Source organism: Andrographis paniculata, unplaced genomic scaffold (genome assembly GCF_009805555.1).
Source record: "Andrographis paniculata isolate CXL003 unplaced genomic scaffold, ASM980555v1 Contig80END, whole genome shotgun sequence".
Taxonomy (NCBI): Eukaryota; Viridiplantae; Streptophyta; class Magnoliopsida; order Lamiales; family Acanthaceae; genus Andrographis; species Andrographis paniculata.
In genome coordinates this window covers 4,040,105-4,060,612 of record NW_026137618.1, presented here as the reverse complement: position 1 = coordinate 4,060,612, position 20,508 = coordinate 4,040,105, and the positions used below count along the sequence as shown (strand labels likewise).

The 20,508-nt window shown below is 33.6% G+C and overlaps 2 protein-coding genes across 3 annotated transcripts in view; both read left to right on the top strand.

Moving 5' to 3' along the window:
* Window positions 1–8,778: 8,778 nt before the first annotated feature.
* Window positions 8,779–11,622, top strand: LOC127241081 (putative late blight resistance protein homolog R1A-10). Of its 2 annotated transcripts, XM_051259971.1 has the most exons (3): window positions 8,779–8,795; window positions 8,917–10,602; window positions 11,482–11,622. In XM_051259971.1, exon 2 carries the CDS (start codon window positions 9,135–9,137, stop codon window positions 10,575–10,577), a length of 1,443 nt encoding a protein of 480 aa, XP_051115928.1. In that variant the 5' UTR covers window positions 8,779–8,795; window positions 8,917–9,134; the 3' UTR covers window positions 10,578–10,602; window positions 11,482–11,622. The 2 variants fall into 2 exon arrangements, with proteins under 2 accessions (XP_051115928.1, XP_051115929.1); XM_051259972.1 differs by lacking the exon at window positions 8,779–8,795 and having other exon boundaries at window positions 8,851–10,602.
* A 2,288-nt stretch (window positions 11,623–13,910) lies between these two features.
* Window positions 13,911–20,508, top strand: part of LOC127240942 (putative late blight resistance protein homolog R1B-16) — a 46,281-nt gene continuing 39,683 nt past the window's right edge. The window contains exon 1 of the mRNA XM_051259813.1: window positions 13,911–14,648. Within this exon, the coding sequence (XP_051115770.1) occupies window positions 14,096–14,648 (553 nt within the window). The 5' untranslated portion in view covers window positions 13,911–14,095. The remainder of the gene's footprint in view (window positions 14,649–20,508) is intronic.

The following is a 20,508-nucleotide window of genomic DNA, read 5'->3' as shown; positions in this document are numbered from 1 at the left end:
GAAGATGATCTTCCTCAATCGCTGAGACTACTTAAATATGTATCAAACCAAATCGTTCAGAACCGGTTCCATGACGTTTACCCTTGAAAACAGTTTCCACGTTGGTAACCATCAGAAACTTCTTACACGCCGGTAACCGTCAAAAAATTGTTTTCACGTCGGTAACCGTTAGAAAACCGCTTCTACGCCGGTTACCTTTGAACCGCCCGAAATTGCTTCCTCGTCGGCTACCGACCTGAATAGTCCGAACTCACTTCCTTGTCGGTTACCGACCTGAACTGTCCGAACTTGTTGTAACGTCCGAACTCGATTCTTAGTCGATAACCTTTGTGACCAACCGACCAGCCATCCCACTAAAACAGTTTCTACGTCGGTAACCTTTGTAGCCGTCCCAAGGCCCAAACTCGGATGAATGTACGTAGGGACAACTGTCTGACTGGCCTGGCCCCAACAACCATCCGACCGAATGACTCTGGCCCTCCACTGGATCGCCACTATGCCTATCCATACATCATTTCTGGCCTTAAACTCTAACCTTATTTTTTTGTGCTCAACAACTTGCCTACTCCTCATTCGACTTCCGAACGTCACTCTCGATTGGCGCAAGAAATGACGGTTGGGAGTCTTCAACTACCAACCCCATTTTCTTGCGCGTCAATTCGGTTTCCGACAAGGTATTCCTTGTTCTCTTGCCAAACCGACCTATCAACAGCCGACCCTTGGGCCATAAATCCTCCAGCGGTTGGGCTTCCGTATTTGGATCCCCCGGCGGCTGGTCTTTCCAAAGCCGGCCAACCAATGGCTTATAAGGCCAACCGACTTCCCACAGTGTTGGCTCGTGTATGACGTTGTCTAGGTCCAATCCAACCGGATGATGATCTGGAACTGGAATGAAATCATGAGAATGATCTCCAAGTCGGTCATCCCTCTGTTAAAACGGCTCAAACCGAGTCCCCAGAGGGATATTATTTGAAAAAGTGAGGGGAGTTTACCCTCTTTCTGCCCTACTAGGGGTTATAGTACTTGAAATGGTGCTATCCACGAATGACGGCCCTGCGATTGCACTTGGGATGGTACTGTACACGAATGACGGTCTTGGAATAGCACTTGGAATGGTGTTGTCCACGAATGACGGCCCTGCGATGTTTTCCTGAAGGCGCAACAGAGACATTCCTGGAGGTGAAAGCGTGGAGTGAAGTGTAACTCTCAACAAGGTTGATCTAACATGTTCAGTTTCAGTTTTGTTGCTCGTGCAACATTATCTTCAAGGTTGCTGTTGCTGATTGTTCATTTGTTGAATATGATTTAACCATTCATATGGTATTTGAAAGACGATCCCCGTAGTGGAGATTGACGGTGTCGTTGCCGTAGTGCCCCGATGGCTGTGCTAAGGCTTTGGGATTGAGAACCTGCAATGAAAGTTCTTTGCAACGATTCAACCAGATTGGAGTATGAAATCTTTGTATGTAGGATCAACAATTTTTTTTTCTTCCACTGTGGTCGCCAATTTGTTGGCTTGAGAAATTCAACAAAACAAAGTAAAATTCGAAAATATATTTCGAACTTGAATAGTAAATCTTGGAACTATAAATTCTCAAACAATAAACAAAGAGTCGAAGAAAACGGCAAAGTACTGAAAATAAAGTGGTGATCCCCAATGAGATTTTCTTGGAATTTTGTCTGATTGAAGATGATCTTCCTCAATTGCTGAGGCTGCTTAAATACGTATCAAACCAAACCATTCAGAACCGTTCCATGGCGTTTACCCTTGAAACTGCTTCCACGTTGATAACCGTTACAAAACTGCTTCCATATCAGTAACCGTCAGAAAACTGATTCCACGTAGGTAGCTGTTAGAAAATCGCTTCCACGTTGGTTACCTTTGAACCGTCCGAACTTGCTTCCTCATTGGTTACCGACCTGAACAGTCCAAACTCGCTTTCTTGTCAGTTACCGATTTGAATCGTCCGAACTCGTTGTATCGTCTGAACTCGATTCTTAGTCGGTAACCTTTGTGACCAACCTACGAGGCGTCCCACCAAAACAGTTCCTACGTTGGTAACCTTTGTAGCCGTCTCAAGGCCCAAGCTCGGATAAAAATTGTCCGTAGGGGCAACCGTCTGACCGGTCTGACTCCAACAACCATCCGACCGAATGACTCTAACCTCCACTGGATCGCCACTGGGCCCATCAATTCATCCTTCCTTGGTTTAAACTCTAACCTCATTTTTTTGTGGTCAACAATAATACTATATATTACTGATATATACAACATACAGTACAATATATGAACTGCACAACATATATTTCTTGTATATTATTATATTATACTGTATAGAATCATATTCTATTTGTCTTGTTGTTACAGTACCCTAACCCTCGTCTATATCATGAATGTGATAATTGTTGTTGAAAGTTATAATATTACTGTACTGCATGAAATGAATGTAACATTTGATCCCTCGGTCTAAATCCTTGAGTTCTTTACTGCTTGTTTTGTTCAATATTGGTAATCTGATCAACACTTTGAATTGCACTTCCAGTATACTATTATTCTACTGCATATTCATGTCAATCTATTTGTATTTTCGCGAGTGTAAAATCAACATCAGTGTATTTTTGAACACAAACTATTAAATAAGTATAAATTCAATATTTCATACATTACATATCACTATCGATATAAATAAATACTTAGTTTTCAAAATGATCAATTTAAGCGGATTCGGGATGAAGTCAAATCTGTGAAGTTTAATAAAAAATTTTGAAAAAGAGCACTAAGAAAAACGCTTAGCCAATAATTGACTTCATAAATGAAACTCACGAATTTAATCATTGATTGCATGTTTTATCATTTTAAATCCATTGATAAATTGATTATAAAAGTTGACACAAGCCAAACTTCCAATGTTTCCTTATCGAATTATTAATTAAGGTATGACCTTTAAATAATTCTCTAGTTGAAGAAATAATTTATGTACGACTATGAATTTAAATTTCTCAATTGCATTAAACCCTAAAAAACACCCAATTATGATTCTCTAACTCCTATACAATATTATCAAAATCATATCGTAAATTTCAAAAGATGATTCGTAAGCATCTCATAGTCACTATATTGAACCATCACACAATCACAGATGCAATAATTCAATTGCCTATAGATTATCAACTCAATCTAAATATCCGACCACAATAAAAGATCATAAAAAATAAGCCAAGACACTCTTCGATGGAGTTTTACGAATACACTGAGCAAAACATTTTGCTATGTTTTGCCTCTGGCCTTTTATTGCATGCTCGCCTTAAACTTTACCTAAACAAAATAATTAAAAATCTATTCAATGTATAAATTTATACATATCAAAAGTGTATGAAAAATATAATCTATCAATTCACTTGATGAGAACTTTTTGGTCTTGAAATTCACTACAAACCAAGTTTAAAGAACAAGTTTTTATCATCAATTTAAGCAAATATGTATGTGAAAAATAAATTTATTTGGGTACATTATACAACATTTTAGCTCCAAATTATATAAAATATCATATGAAAAAACTATTTCATCATTCAACACTAATTATATATATATATATATATATTATATACACAAACATATAAACCATAAACTATAAAACATATTCAATTACATTCTATACACACACATATATTATAGTGTGTTTGATTTGTGTTCCAAATATGAATGAACACTATTCAATACGGACAGTTTATAATAAAAATTTATTTATTTTTATATTATAAAACATCAAATCAAAATAATATTTAAATCGAAACGCAAATAAAAAATCTTTTTCCAATCAAAACCGAACAAACATATAAAAATAACATGTCTATAAATATATTTATTTTGGAACAAAATAAACTTATTAAACAATGTTATAAACTATTAAACATTCATACAAATTAGATAAGAACTGAATTGTCTTTTCTTCGAAGACGTCGAACCACTTGAGATGATAGAGGTTGAAGATGGCTAACTACCTCTAGCCTAATTGACTATACACATAAATACATGATGGAGAATCACCCCCAAAAATTCACTTGCATCCATCTTCAACTTGGCATCCATTCTTCTTATTCTTCTTCTTTCTTTCTTTCTTTCTTTTTTTTTTTTTTTTTTTTTTTTTTTTTTTTTTTTAAAGACGTGGGAATCTGTGAGGCGTTAGAGTTTGAACTCATGACTTATCCTTACCCATGACTTATCCTTACGTCACTTCGCATCCATACTTCTTGAGTTGGCTCACCTTGCAATCTGAGATGATCAATATTCTTTGGCTTGACGGTCTTTGATTATTTTGGGGCATGTCTTGTCCTGTTCAACTTAATCCACATAATTTTTATTGGTTTCAATAGTAATTAAAAACAATCTTTAATGAACTTATTGTTTGATAGGACTATTTATTAAATAGGTACCAATATTTGGTTTGATTATATTTTATCGTAACATATCATTAATTCATTATAATTATTTTTAAATCAATTATTAATGAAAGGTACAATGGACTTCTAAAATAAATGTAGAAGTAATTAAAGATAAGTTAGTACCATACAAAATTAATCACTCTCAATTTAACTATTACTTCCTCTGTCCCGGGTCAGATGACCCATTTGGTTAAGGAAACGGTATTTTATTTAGCATAAATAAGTAAGTTATTAATAATAAATTATGATATTACTTTATTATTTTTTATATTAGTGTTGTTGGTATTTTAATTATTTTTAACATTATATATCAATAAAATATATACAATCACTACAAAAAGTTGAAATTTAGCTACATTAAAATTCGCAGCAATATGTACTTAATTCATAGCAAAAATGTTTTTGCGATGAAACTTATTTCGTCGCCTATAGTGCGTTAGTAAGGGGTTTTGGCACAAATATGACTATGGTAACAAAAAATGAGTTTTTTATTTCAATGAAGGTTAAGAAACAACATATAGCTACGAAAATATAATTATGTAGATAAAATTTTTTGCTGTAAAAATAAAATTCATAACAAAAGAGTTTTAGCAACAAAATATGCATAATTTTTTTAGCAAATGGTTTTAGTTATGAAAAATAATTTTGTAACTGAAACCCTTTTGCCATGAAAATAGACTTTTCTAACAAAATATTTTTAGCGACGAAATTAATTTTGTACTAAATGATTTAGTTTTAGCGATAAATTAAATTTTGTCGCTAAACGAGACGTTTTAATTAAAAAAAAATATTTTGTAATTAAAAATATTGTAGCTAATTAGATTTTTTTTTTTTTTAGCGAATATGAATATTATTTTGTACATAATAACATTTCATATGATACAAACAAATAAAAATATATTTATTTATCATTGCCACAAATTAGTTTTATAAAAAATAGAGAGATTTAAAGGTAAATAAAAAATATTTGTTAATCGACGAGAGTGATAAAAAAAATAAAATTGAGTGGTGTAAGAGATTAGAAATTTAGGGGGTGTATTCATTTGAGATTTCATTGGATTGTTTTGAATTTTAAAAAACCTATAGATTTATGTGGATTTAGAAAGTGCACGGAATCCATGCAGAGTTTGATGGATTTTATTAATTAATTTAAATGGATTCTTATAGATTTCATTGGATTTTTTTTATGAATTTATATGGATTTTTTTATGAATTTATATAGATTTTGTAGAATTGTAAAATATATATTTTTTTTTGTTGATTTATATCATTGTATAAACTTATGTAACACAAAGTTTACAAATATAATATATTTATTATATTTTATTATATTTTATAAAATATAAGTAATATTAATAAATAATATATAATTATTAACGATATAGAAATATTGTAACATATATAATGCTACTATTTTCTATATTATATTTTAAATTTTATAATTTTTATTATATTATCATTAACTATATCAATTTATTTTTATATTTTTTGTTAGTTATTATTATTATTCTTATGTAATAAATTTTGTAAAAAATTAATGTATAAATTACAAAATTAATATATCACACACATCCATTATTTTTATATTATATGCACAATTTCTTATACTTAAAAAAATATCCCTTCAAAAGATTTCACAAAACAATCACACCAAAAATAAAAAATTGCATTTACAATTTTTCATAAGAAATAAAATTAAAAAGTAAGAAGTAAATAAATATAACTAGCTGTATATGTTTAGTTAATTATACCGACAATACAGTGTATTCTATAATAAAAAAAATAGTAATACATATTTATTATGATAATAGTAATTTCCAAATATTATATTTATAATATAAAATACATATTTTCAAAAAAAGTTGATAATAATTTCTTAATATATTTTATTTTTAAATTATTACTTTTTATTAAATATTTAAATTGATATTAATAAATATTACCATATTATTTATCACTTATATATTGTCAACAACAACAATAATAATAATAAATAATAATAATAATAATAATAATTTTAAAAATTCATCCAAAAATCTCGTTATCATGAGAGATTTTCTCATGTACAAATTTTTCATAATTGTCCATTAAAATTAAATAAAATCCATAGACGTCTTCATTGAATACTTCAAGATTTTAAAAGGATTTTTAAAAGTTTTGAATACCTCAAGATCTGACTGAATACACCAGAATGGACAAAAAGAAAAGATGTGTGGCGGGGACAAGAGTATAATATAAGAATTTTTAATTAATGATTAAAACTAAACCTGTGATTATGTTGGATAAAGTTATAATTAAATTAAGGGAAAAAAATCAATTTTAATTCAAATATAATCAAAATTAATTGATTTTAGTCCCAATATAAAAAACTCATCAATTTTGATTCAATATAAACTATTTTAATCAATTTTAGTCTCAATAGCTTACGTGGACCTAGGGAAAATAACGACAAAATATGACCGTATATAATAGCACACGCCCGTATTGTCACAGTAAAAATATGATAAATCAAAGTACACTGTTGTGTTCCATTATACCCGGCCGTGTAAGTTCCTACATCATGTCTGTTAATGGTGAAAGTACACTGCTGTGTGGGATTTCTTTGAGAATTTTGTCGGCTTTTCCGGCAGAACAACCCGACATACATTTTCGGCAGAGGAATTTACAAGCTGCACAGGAAGGGTTCGAATAGCCGTAGCTGCTTGATGATTCAATTTTCGATAGAGCTTCAATTCCTGTATGTTAATTAATCGATGAATTACAAGTTCAAGAAGATTGTTTTGGAGATTTTGGGCTTAATTTGATCTATAAAAATTGTAGCTTTTGGTGAAAAAAAAAAAAAAAAAGGCTATTTTGAATTATAATTTTCCGAAATTTTGATTTGATTTAATTTCTGAAAAATGAGAAACTAAATTTGATTCGAAAACTCCAACACTGTGCTTTTAACTATCTAATTACTTTTCTAGATTTTAATTTTTACTTCAAACTTTGATTTGTAAAAATTGTCCTGAAAACCTAAAAAAACTTTATCAAAATCTATATATAATATATGCAAATCAGAAGATACAAATCTATAAATATATATATATATGTGTATATGTATGTATGTATAGACGATGATAAAAAAAACAAAGGGGCAAGTTCAAGGGTTTTGTTTCTTCATTAGAACAAATCCTTCGATGATTCTTTCTAATCTGTTAATTCCAATCTTGATCTATAATTTTTGTGTGGAAGATCCAAGAGACTAGGACAAGAATGAAATCCTTGTACTTTCACTATTAATAGACAGGCTGTAAGAATGTACACGGCTGTGTATAATGGAACACAGCCGTGTACTCTGATTCATGAACATGTTTTTATCGTGACAAACATGGGCGTGTTCTATTATACACTCGCCGTGTTCTATTATCTTCTCCTTTACTTTATGACTTCAATCTCTATGAATGGAAGAATGATTGGTAGTAATTAAGGATAAGTGCAGATTGTCTTGTGGTGAGAGTATTAGCAAAGAGTGTTCGAGATCAGACTTGGCTTTTTGGGCTCTTGTATCAGCCAAGGATAAACTGAAGAGCTTCCTCGATTCATCCAAATCCAAATGTTGTCCGGAAATAGAATCCATCCATGGCGAGCTAAGTTCCATGATTAATCTCGTCAGTAATTACACTTTAATGCGGGGCAGGAAGCTGAGGTGGATCCCTTGGAACAGCAAATCGAAGACCTAGCAGAAGAATTTGCAGATCTAATGAAACTTTTCTTACAACCATCAGATAAATCTGAATCTGAATCTGAAGTTAAAAATCAAGACACTGCCGATAAACTCTCCCCGGAATTGATCGATCTTCAGCAACAACTCATTTCCTTGCTCAAAAAGTTCTCCTTGGAAGTACACAAATTTAAAGAAGAGAAAGTAACAGACGATCCTCGTGGTATTGTTGTTTCATCAAGAATGATCTGTCGATCTGAGTGTGATCCTGTGGGGTTGGAGGAGGAGCTAAGACAACTCATGGATTGGGTGGTTGGAGGCCCTGAAAACCTCGAGATCAAGGCTGTTGTCGGCATGGCTGGTATTGGTAAGACTACTTTAGTCGAAAAAGTTTACAACCATCCATCTATTGCATCCATTTTCGACACCAAAATAATGGTCGATGTTGGTCCCAACTTTGAGGAGAAAGAACTTCTACAAATTCTCGTAGACCATATAGAAGGCGAGAAGAATGAAAAGTTTACCGATGTTTCCGAATTATGGATCCATCTTCGCGGACTTATGGAGACGCAGAGGTATCTACTTGTGTTAGATGATGTGTGGGAAAAAGAAATCTTTTCGCGTGTTTATAGCTATTTTCCGCCAGAATGTAAGCGAAGTCGAGTCATCATAACTTCTAGGCTGTTAAATATTTGCCTGTTTAGAACAATATTTTCAGAAAAAATGCTTCTTGGACGATGACGATAGCTGGAAACTACTTCACAGGACAGTGTTCACAAGTCCCGGAGAATCTTGAAGCTTCCAACTTGAGGAAATCGGGAAGAAGATTGCCAAGAACTGCGAAGGACTTCCTTTAGCTATTGTTTCCATTGGCAAGCTGTTGCGCCAAAATGAGAAGACAGTCGAATATTGGAAAAATGTTTCCGAGGATGAAAATCCACTTTGTATTGGGGTCGACGACAACTCTCACATCACAAAGTCACTCCTCATGAGCTATGCCATGTTGCGTCGTGATTACAAGACGTGCTTTCTCTATGCAGGAGTGTTCCCACGGAGCTACGTGATATCTGTCTCTGAACTCATTAGATTATGGGCAATGGAGGGTTTTACAGGTGGAAGAAGTTATCGAGTCGACGCTGAGGTTATGCTGGATGAACTTGTCTCGGCAAGTGTTGTTCTGGTTCACAAAGAGAGCTCCACATTCTTGAACTTCAAAGCATGTCGAGTCCATTATGTCTTTTGGAACTTATGCATTAGTATAGCCGAGAAGGAGAAGTTTTGCCATGTTCTAAATAAATATACATATAGTTTTCCCCTGGGAACAAATCATCACCCGCGGATGTGCAGCCACAACAATGTTATTCTCGGCATTGAGGAAGTGCGCGCCACAATGGAGTCGATTTTATCCATACGGTCTCTTCTCTGTTTAGGTCCGTATAATCCATATCCAATGCGGATAAACTTATGTTTTACATTGTTGAAGGTATTAAATGCAGTTACAATCCGCTTCTACACATTCCCGGACCAAATACTAAATCTAGTTCGGCTGAAGTACCTCGCCATCACATACGGTGGAGTACTCCCAAAGTCTATCAAAACTTCAAAAACTTCAAGTTTTGATCGTGGGTCGACATGTAGATATAAAATCCTCGGAGGGTGTTTCTTATCTACCTACAGAAATCTGGAATTTGAAGCAGCTATGGCACCTCCAGTGCTCAGAATTCGACCTACTGGATCCTTGTACAGATCAAACTTTTCTACAAACCTCGAAACATTGTCTGATGTGAGTGCTCGCAGCTGCACTAGGGGAATTCTTGCAAGAATGACTAATCTAAGGAAGTTAGGAATCCGTATCGTGCTAGGACAGGAAGAAAAAGAAAACTTCGGTTTTTTCAGCGACATTGCCGATATGAAACCTGACCTCGATTCATTCAAATGCATTGTCTCGGGTTTCAACACTCGAGTTATTCCAGAACTCCCCAAATTTCCCTGTAAAATTAGAAAGATAACATTGAGTGGATGCAGATTTCCATGGAAGCGTATGACAGTCCTTTGCAACTTATCTTCTCTTCGAGTACTAAAACTTCGATGCAATGCCTTTCGCGGCCCAGTGTGGGAATTTGCTCAGGGGGGACTTCTCTTTCTCGAATACTTACTGCTAGAAGACTTGGACATGGAGGTTTGGGGAGCTGACACTCTACATTTGCCTAAACTGCAGAGCCTAGCAATCCGACATTGCTACAAATTGCGCGAGATTCCTATCGGTTTTGGGGACATCTACATCCTTTATATAGTGGAGTTGGAAGATTGTTGTCCATCAGTCGCCACTTCGGCTAAAAAAATACAAGAGCCTCACCGAAAGAATTTTTTTCCATTTTCGCATCTGCAAATTCATATCCATTCGTCGTGGGAAGACAAAAAGAAAGCCTGAGATGATCCTCTAGTTGGCTCACAGGGTAATCGATCAATCTCTTATATTCCTCGCAATCTCGACTACTCTTTATATTTTGAATCATTACCTTCTTCCTCATTTTCATGATCATGGTCATGGATATTGAAATCTTGCATGCTTTATGGGTTTAATTCTTTCTGCTGCTAAATACATTAGCCTATGCAAGTAAGCATTATTTTTTTTATGTTTTTTGAAGCTGATCATTTTCTTGTCAATACAAAAACCTACCTTAGGATGTCTTGATTTAGTGCTGTAAGGGTGTGTTTATGGAAATATTTTAGTTTTTGGATTTTAGTTTAGAATAGTAAAATTTTGAATTTAAATAGTGATGTGATATTTTGAATGTAAAATTAAATTTTAATGTAATATAATAAATAAAAATAGATATTAGATTTAATATTTTTAGAAAAAAGAAGTTAGTAAAATGAATTATCTGAATTTTTTTTTTCTATAAAAATATATGGTTATGGACGATGTTTTTAGTCCAAAACAGGCATTAGAAGTATGTAAATATTGTTAATATAAAAAATAATATTTTGCATTAAATCCTAATTTTTTGTGCAAAAATAAAATATAGTGAGTCCAAAACAGAAATTAGAAATATGTAAAATATGGTTAATATAAAAAATAATATTTTTCACTAAATCTTTTTTTTTTGGTGTAAAAATAAAATATATATTATATATTTTGAGAATTGTGTTGGTATAATTTTTTTTTTTTTTTGTGAATGTCATATAGTATTCAAATAAATAGGTAATATAAACAGACGTTGATGTAAATGTAAAATTGATTTTAGTATAATATAAAAATTAAAAAATATGTGAACTTCTGGATTTTTATATCTTTTTTCAACTAAATAATATTTATAAATAAATTTTGGTAGGTGATTGGAGAAGGCATAAGGCCAAGACATCCTACGTCTGCACTCCAATTAACAAATGTTTTGGCTGTCCCCTAATGATTCAGTTAAGACTCGCTTTAGTGCCACCGTAATTATCTTTCCATATATCCATTTTTCCATAAACCCTAAACCCTAAACCCGTCCCATAACAAATAATCTATTTTTTTTAGTAACTGTCTACCTAACATTACAAATACCCTTACAACTTACAATATATCACACATGCCATTACCTTTATATCACACATACTAATAAGGTTATTTTAGTTATTTATACTTTATTCGTACTGTTGAGATATTTTAGATATTCAGTTTTAGATTTAGTAGATTTATATCTAGATTTGATCATATTCATATATTAGATTACTTAGATTTGAGTCTATCGAGTCTATTTTGTATTGTCTATATATAGGTTGATGATCAATAACACAATCTCATTATTTTCCCCCAAAATTTCTAATATGGTATCAGAGCTTATCTTTCTCATGCCGTAGGTATAGCCTACCAACCCGTGTTTCTCCGGGTACATTCAACCTGAATTGTACCAAGAGGTCTTATGATTTTGAGAAGGTCTTGTGATTTTGAGATCATGCATTTGAAAGTCTTTTTGCAAATCTGTCTCGTCTCGCTGCGATTTGTCATCTTTTGTTGCTTTTTTGTTGCCGGAAATCTGTCTATGATCTGCCATTTGTCCGCTGTTTGTCTGTTGCCTGCGTGCAATTTGATATATCCGATGTTTGCGATTTGTCTGTTTTCGGCTCCGGTGGTCATATAGTTTTCGATTCTGGTGGAGAGTCATCTCGTTTTTTGCTCCGGTGGAGCGTCATCTCGTTTTTCGGCTCCAGTGGAGTCATCTCGTTTTCGGCTCCAGTGGAGTCGTGTCTTTTCGGCTCCAGTGGAGTCATGTTGTTTTAGGTTCCGGTGGAGTCATCTCATTTTCGGCTCCGATGGAGTCATGTGGTTTTCGGCTCCGATGGAGTCATGTGGTTTTCGGCTCCGGTGGAGTCATGTGATTTTCGGCTTTGGTGGAGTCATGTCGTTTTCGGATACGGTGGAGTCATGTAATTTTCGACTTTAGTGGAGTCATCTCATTTTTTGCTAATGTGAAGAGTCATCTAGTTTTCAGCTCCGATGGAGAGTCATCTTATTTTCGGCTCCGGTGGAGTCATGTGATTTTCGGCTTTGGTGGAGTCATGTCGTTTTCGGATACGGTGGAGTCATGTAATTTTCGACTTTAGTGGAGTCATCTCATTTTTTGCTAATGTGAAGAGTCATCTAGTTTTCAGCTCCGATGGAGAGTCATCTTATTTTCGGCTCCGGTGGAGTCATCTCGTTTTCGGCTCCGGTGGAATCATCTCATTTTTTGCTCCGGGGTGGAAAGTCATCTCATTTCCGGTTCCAACGGAGAGTCTACTACTACTTTTATTTATGTTTTCTTTTTGTGTTTATATTCAAATTTCTTATCAAACTCAAGTTGGTTTCTGCTATACCACTTGAGTTTGAGGGGATGTTGAGATATTTTAGATATTCAGTTTTAGATTTATTAGATTTATATCTAGATTTGATCCTATTAATGGATTAGATTACTTAGATTTGAGTCTATCGAGTCTATTTTGTATTGTCTATATATAAGTTGATGATCAATAACACAATTTCATTATTTTCCCCCAAAATTTCTAACTCCTACTATATCCCAATATAATACTAATATTTTTAAAACAACTTGAAAAAACAAATAAATATTTACCTATGGAACGGAGGGAGTATTATTATTTCAATCATACAGATGGGATGGATCATTGGCTCAATTATTTTTCAATTTAAGGGCTTCTAATACACACAATTCAAAAATGTCGAAATCAATATTATATGTATTAGATAAGTTTCGTTATGCTTTATGCTTATATTTTAGATGTTATCACTTCATATAATATAATATAATAATGCATGTATTTAAATTATGTTCATATAAATTGTGTATTCTCTACATTATATATGTAATTTATTATATACAATAACTGCAGCTTTATATATACTTCTTTCTTAAAAAAATTCAATCAACTTTTTAATTAATTATATAATGTCCTAGGGGAATTAATTAATTAGTAATATATATGTTTGATACATATTGATTCCCTTAAAAAAATAAAATTAATACATACCTTTTTCACCCTCCCATTTAGGAGAGAAATTGAATAAAAATATATGTAAGAAATTAGGTCAAAGCAAGGTGTGAAAAAACATTTGAATTTGACATGTATTATAGTGCGCATCATTGTCAGCAATGTAGGACCAATTTCCTAAAGAACCACAACGCAACAATAATATTCATTATTTAATTTAAATATATATAGGACCAAATATGCTTTTGCAGCTAGTGGCATTGAAATGTGCTTTTGCAGCTAGTGGCATTAAAATGTGCTTTAATATTGCTTCGTATCGTAATTCTCATTAAAAAAAAAGAACAATTCAGTTTGGATCTGTTTGTACAAAGAAGACTGAACCAAACCATGATCTGTTTCTTCAATATTTGTGCAAAAATATATCCATATTAGCTGCGGATTTCAGTTTCTTCAGCAGTTTGTAAGAATCGAGAGATGGCTGTAGCTGCTTATGCATCATTGGTTTCTCTTTCTCATGTCCTCGACAACGTTCATTACCGTGCTGAGCTTCGTCGCCTTCATGTCGACATAGAAAAGATTAAATCTCTCCAAGAAGGTGTCAATTTCTTGTTGGAGTTCCTTGAAAAGAACCATAGAAGCAAAAGCCAGAAGGCTGAAGATCTTTGGAAGCAAATATCAGAAGTTAGTTTGGAGATGGAAGAAATTTTTGACTTACATGTTGTGAGCCAACTTCAGAAGGAATCTCAGGGAGAAAGTAGTGATCATATGGGCGCGAGATCATTCGATGAAGATTTGGACACTATGATCCAAAAGGTTGACTACATCAAGCGAGAGCTATCGATTGTTGAAGAGGTCGTGGTTGGACAACAAACCAGAGCTTCTGTTCCTGCTGGCGGTTCTTCAACAGCTGCATCCATTGTTGGAAAGAATATTATTGTGGGACTTGAGGAACACGTGATCAAGATTAAGGGTGAGCTAGCTAGATATGACGACAATCTCCAAATCATCCCAATTGTAGGCATGGGAGGTATTGGCAAAACTACTCTTGCTAAAAAAGTTTATGAAGATAAGTATTCCATGGAACGCTTTGATATGCGCATTTGGATTACAATTTCTCAGGAGTACAGCGTCGACGAGATCCTCCTTGGTCTTATCAATGACGGAAAAGTAGAAAGACATGGTGGAAATTCAGATGGGCCTGGGGAAATATTGCGCAAGAAACTCTATGGCAGAAGATACTTAATTGTAATGGATGAGATATGGACTCTTCAAGCTTGGTATGATTTAAGGAGGTTCTTTCCGGACAATGGGAATGGAAGTCGAATTATTGTGACCACTAGGCTATCACAAGTGGCTGCTTCATTGGGCTCTCACGAACCATATCCGATGACATTTCTTGACACAAATACAAGTTGGAGTTTATTTTGCCAAACTGTATTCGGAGAAGAAAATTGTTCGCATCCAGAATTGGAGCAAATCGGAAGGGGGATTGTTAGAAATTGCAGAGGGCTTCCTTTACAAATTGCTGTTATTGGAGGACTTCTTGCAAAGTCTGGCATGACGACAGAATATTGGGAATCAATTGCTGAAAATGTAAGTGCCTTTGGCAATTCAAGTGATGGCGAGCATTGTTTGAACATATTACTTTTGAGTTATAATAATCTTCCTATATATCTAAAGCCATGTTTCCTCTATATGAGAACTTTCCGTGAAGATGCTGATATTAAGGTCTCCAAGCTTATCAGATTGTGGGTTGATGAAGGTTTCATAAAGATAAAAAATGATAAACGTTTGGAAGAACTTGGGGAGGAATACTTAAAAGATCTTCTCGATCGAAATCTACTTTTGTGCGTGAAAGATATGTCACGGGGGAATTAGCAACATGCGGCATCCATGATCTTTTGCGAGACCTATGCATTAGTGTATCCAGAAAAGAGGACATTTTGTGTTCTCCTAGAGTACAAGACATCAATATAGGATATTGGCGTAGAGTGTGCTTCCTATGCGGCGGCTCAGCAGTAGAAGAAGAAAGAAGAAATCTTCTTGCACTTGACGTTATTCCTCCATCAGCTTCACAAGAAAATCCCCCGGTTTGTGGTGACTGTAAAGTGACATATTCATGTACGAAGGGACTAAGATTGGTCATGGCCATCGACAAAGTTGGTAGTGTTCATGATACACTTGTGCAGCACACTAAATTACGGTCTATCCGTGTTAAATTTGATTTCTCTCCAAATTTTATTGCTCCTTCAATTCTACATTTTCTTTGGAACCTGCAGAGTCTGATATTCCCATATTCATCTTCGGTAGTTTTACCATCTGAAATATGGCATATGCCGCAACTTAGAATTATTGACTTCAGGGATATGGTGTTGCCGAAGCCTTATCTTGCTCATGTGGGAGAGAAAGATATCTTCATTCTGAAGAACCTGCACACCCTTCGCTTTGCAATGAATTTTGAGCTCACCAATGAGATTCTTGGTAGAATTCCTAATCTGAAGGAACTACGAATAAAGTATGATAAGCGTATGAGAGAGTTGGATACTTGTTTGTGTAATCTTGGCAGATTACAGAAACTTGAAAGTCTAACTGTCGAAAAGACATTGCTGAACATCGGCTTTCCAAATTCACTCAAATCACTGTTTCTGAGGAAATGCAGAATTCCTTGGATTGGTATGTCAGTGGTTGGTTCATTGCCTAATCTCGAAGTTCTTATGTTGTGGTATACTGCAGAGGGCTCTGAGTGGAATCCAACTGAAGGGGAATTTCTTCGATTAAAAATATTGTGGATTGTTGGTAGTGATTTAGTAGCTTGGAGAGCTGATCAATACCACTATCCGGTGCTTGAGATGCTTAGACTCGATAAACTACCTTCGCTGGAAGAAATCCCTTCAGGTGTTGGAGATATACCGACACTGCGTGATATTCGTTTGACAAATTGCAGTAAGTCTGCTGTGGATTCGGCATACCAGATATTAGAGGAACAACAGAGTGTGGGAAATGATATACTCGAGGTGGATGTCTCTGATTATTCTAATTATTCCGATGATTCCGATGTAGATGATGACACAGATGAAGATGAGGTGTCTGAAGATGAAGATGAAGACAACGAATCTGAAGCTGAAGACACAAAGAAAGATGAAGATGAAGATGATGAATCTGAAGCTGAAGACAGAGAGGAAGATGAAGGTAATGAGTCTGCCTGACTGATTGCCGTAAGGACAGAAGAAGAAGAAGATGATGATGGTATGTATATATATATATATCCAAGGTACTTTTAATTTGAGGAGTTGTCATAATTGTTTTGTGGCTTCTAACTTGCTAAATCGATTTCTTCTAGCTTGAATTTGGTAACATTACAAGAAAATATCATTTTTGTAACAAAGTTTTTTCGTCCCTAAATTTACTTTTTTCATTATTAATGATATTAGAGACGGAATTAGGGATTGAATGATGTTAGCTAAGTAAACTTTAGGGACGAAATTTCGTTACAAATATACTATTTTTTGTAGTGTAATAAGAATTCAAGTGTTGAAGAAAGATTTCCAGAAATTATTCGGTAATATGTAGTCGAAAGCTTTAAAGGTTTTGGCAATGAGGAGAAATATTGCTCGGTACCATTTGCAAGTGGTACTTCATTTTTCTCTAAACCAAAGACATTATTGTTATATGTGTGGATGATTTACTTAATGTCTATCTTCGTTTCCTTGTAATTACCATTTGCATCTATCATCCGTTTTTGTTTTTGTTTTTGTTTTTTTCTTTAGCTTATGATTTAATTAAGTAGCTTAGAAATATTTACTTATTTACCTTCAGTTGTTCAGTATAATTTAAATTACGGTCGATTTCATATATATATATATATATAGTGAAAAACCCGAGATTGCAGGGCTGTAACTAATCCAAACTAGATGACTAAATTAATTCTTGTTTTGTGCATTGTTTTGTTGTGTTCTTCGCAATACTTACATAACAATACATGCATAGAGTTGATACAATTTAATTAGGTTCTATATATATATATATAAAAGGATTCGGTAAGTAGAAGAGATGAGATTAAATTACAATAATTACAATTTGGTTCAATTGCCCTAATTTGCGAAAATAGATTTTTTTCTGTTTTTTTTTTTTTTTTTATTTTTAAGATTATGTTGCCACGTCATTGTAGGAAAAATGCCACCAAGCAGTCCACCTCAGCTCTAGTCATATCAATCTCATTTTGGAAGAAAATGTCTTCCACAAATCTCATTTTGAGTCCCTATTATGACAAGTCGAAACTTGACTAGAAAATACTAAGGCTTTTGCTCGAACACTTGTGTCACTTTTTTATGGTGTGTGAATGCATATTATATATATATATATATATATATCAATGAGTAATTTTCATCAGCATAGCTCATTTGAATCTCTTATGACAAATCGAAACTTCACTTCAAAAGATAAAGGCTTGTATTTGGGTACCTAGAATCTTTGTAGGCTATTAATATGTTTATCAATTTGTACATATTCAAAGAAAATTCCACTAAAAAAAATCATTTTTAGTCCTAATTATGAGAACTTAGAACTTTACTAAAAACAAGAAGGCTTGTGCGGAACGAATAGGGTACTGAATTGGAAAAATCAGCACCGTGCTGATTTTTCAAATCATCACTCGTAATATATACAAAAAGCACACATTTTTATTATATACAATACATGTTGTGTATAAGAATTACGCGTGATGTTGCTTCGTAATTATAATGTGTTGTATAACATTATATGGTGTGCTGAAATTAATTAGTATTTGTCTTGTATAAGACCATAGCATGTGCTGTATGTTCATATGTTGTATTTATATTGTTGGTTCATAATTACAAGTGTGTTTTATAACAGTATGTGGTGTGCTGAAATCATGTATTATTGTGTTGTACAAGACTATAGCATGTGTTGTTAGTTAATGTTGTTAGTTCATGTGTTGTATTTGTATTACATGAATGCAGACGGTGTGCTGCCGGTAGTAACACCGTGTGCTGCCGGTAGTAACACCGTGTGCTGCGGTGTGTTGTCAGCACAATACTGAATTTTAAAATCTGCCGCCGGCTTGTGCATACACACATGTATCACTTTTTGGATGGTGTTTGAGTTCCTGTATATTTTTCAGAATGTGAGTACATTTTATCGCGTTATACATATTAAATTTTTTTTTTCAAAGGGCTCATTTTGTGTTCTACTTATGATGAGTCGAAATTTTACTAGAAAATATAATGGCTTGGGCCTGCACACACACTGGTCTCACTTTTTGGACAGCATTTTAGTACCTAAATTTTTTTCTAGATATGAGCATTTTAACTCAACTTATATAGAATGAAATAAAATTTCATTCAAAAAGGTCATTTAGAGCCTCAGTTACGACGAGTCAAAACTTCGCTCGAAAAGGTGAAAGTTTGTGCACACACATTTACGTCGCTTTTAGAGTGGCTAGTGAGTACCTATAGTTTTATTTTTCTTTTATGGATATGAGTAAGTTTCATCAACCTATACATATTCAAACAAAACTCCATGCATGAATTTCATTTCGTGACCTACGGGTGTTTGGCAATAATTAGTTGATAGCTTATTCAATTAGTTGTTAGTTGTTAGTTGTTAGCTGATTAAATTAATTGATTTGACTAGTTAAATATATTACTTGTTTGTACCAAAATGTTTGATAAAATAGCAGTTTTATATTAGTCATTTATAAATAAAATAGGGGTTTGATATTAGTCATTTATAGGTAAAATAACAATTAAAGATATTTTATATATTTTTAAAAATATTATGTTGCATCATTTCGGTGCATTGAATTTTTTAGAATTTTTATTATGTAGGTACAATAACTTCACACTTTTATAGATAAAATTGCCACTGAAATTTGAAGTATATGAAAGAAAAGTAGAGAATAAATTACTTCAAATTTTAAATAATAATAATAATATATTTTATAGAAAATTTAAACCTTTGCAATTCTTTATGAATGTTTGAGTTTTGGAATTTTGATTTGGAAAATTATACAATTTTGAACTAGGAAAATATTTGATATAATATTGTAAACACTAAAAATATATATCTAAATTAAATTAAATATCATATATTTTGGAATAAAATAAAGTTCCAATAAAATAAATATTTGATATTTAATTATACACATATATTAATTTTTGTACAATAAATATAAACCATTAATGCAAAAATCTGCTTAAAATGGAAGATATCGTACAAATATTACATGCATAAATAGAGCCATAATGAATTTGGCAACAAAATAAAATCTTGTCAATAAAGGAAGTATATAAATTAATATCTTCCGAAAAAGGCAATGATATAAAAATTTTGGCAAGAAAAGAAGACGCGCAATCAAATTCTCCGGAAATGGAAAACGACGTCCGATGGAAAAGGAAAGATTATAAAATCTTCACGTTGACCAATCAGGACGCGCCAGGTGGCACCATTTTAAAAAAGGAAGCCAAGGCCACCCCTCCCCTATAAATAGGAGCCATGGTTAGTTCATTTGACACACCGGAGTTACATCGAGGATTCAAGCAAATGGTAAGTCTCTAGACTCTCTATGTATTGTTCTTCATGTTCTTCGTGTCCTTCGAAGCATTCTTCGTCAAAAAGTCACCGATTTCGAGAAATGATCCAATATTGGTTGACGAATCGATGACGTTAACGTTCTTCGTGGTATGTCCAAGCCGGAGGAAGGATCAAAGCTTCCAAAGCCGTTGAGGAATTCATCAAAGCCAAGGGAAGGTCCTCAAAGTTCATCTCAAAACTCAAGATGTTCATCGCGTTCTTCAACAAAGCATCAACTAGGCCCTTTTCGATCCAAAAGTCAAAGGGACATGCCGCCAAAAGTGTTATGGAGCACC